The 891-nt window shown below is 34.3% G+C and overlaps 1 protein-coding gene across 3 annotated transcripts in view; it reads right to left on the reverse strand.

The window, feature by feature from the left end:
* Nucleotides 1–6: 6 nt before the first annotated feature.
* LOC128247605 (uncharacterized) overlaps nucleotides 7–891 on the reverse strand; it is a 28,162-nt gene continuing 27,277 nt past the window's right edge. For all 3 annotated transcript variants that reach the window (XR_008263969.1, XR_008263968.1, XM_052967217.1), the window contains exon 2: nucleotides 7–615. Coding sequence is in view for 1 of the 3 variants with exons in the window: in XM_052967217.1 (XP_052823177.1) it covers nucleotides 259–615 (357 nt within the window). In the remaining 2 variants the exon portion in view is untranslated. The remainder of the gene's footprint in view (nucleotides 616–891) is intronic.

An 891-nucleotide genomic window follows, 5' to 3' on the forward strand; every position in this document is an offset into this window, starting at 1 on the left:
ACACACACACACACACATATACACTGTGTGTGTAAGATATTTGAGGACAGATTTATGCTTATAAAAAAACAGATATATAATAATAGATAACTTTATCAAAAAATATTATGAGGATAAAAATAAACCTTTTTTCTATAATGTTATTCAATAAACCCACCAATAAATCATCTACATGCTCCAATCAAGTGGTTCTGGTTGATTTTGGACATTACTCTGACTATTGCAGCTTTCAAAGAATCTTTGGTGTTATGACAATGTTCAATGGCCTTTCTTCATCATATAAGACTTATGTTTGATGTCATCACGGACAACATTTCTGACTGTTCCTTCTGATACATGGAGATCTTTTGCAATTGACCTCATGATCTGTTGAACTTGCTGGATAAATTCAGGTGTTCTGATGATTTCAGAGCATTTGTAATGCTTTTTATGCTTTGATACTGGTGATACGTTTCCATCTTCAGTCTCTAACTCCATACAAACTTTGTAGACGAAAGATCTGGCAACTTTTAAAACTTGAGATATTTCTAAATCACTATGCTCAGCCTTTATAACCACATTAACACCATGCCTCTTCATTTCTTGAGTAAGCTGAGGGTCTGCCATTATTATTTTCTGAAACAAAAAGATTATACAGAGTGAGCAAAAAATGCAGCAATGACCCCAAAAAGGTATTCCTCAAATACCTTACGCACCCTATATATATATATGTAATATTCTTTTCTTTTATTTGACTGCGGCCATGCTGGAGCATCACCTTAAAGGGTTTTAGTCAAACAAATCGATCCCAGGACTTATTCTTTGTAAGCCTAGTGCTTATTATATTTGTCTCTTTAGACGAACTGCTGAGTTACAGGGATGTAAACACACCAACATCGGTTGTCAAACGAT

This window comes from Octopus bimaculoides, chromosome 4 (assembly GCF_001194135.2).
Source record: "Octopus bimaculoides isolate UCB-OBI-ISO-001 chromosome 4, ASM119413v2, whole genome shotgun sequence".
Taxonomy (NCBI): domain Eukaryota; kingdom Metazoa; phylum Mollusca; class Cephalopoda; order Octopoda; family Octopodidae; genus Octopus; species Octopus bimaculoides.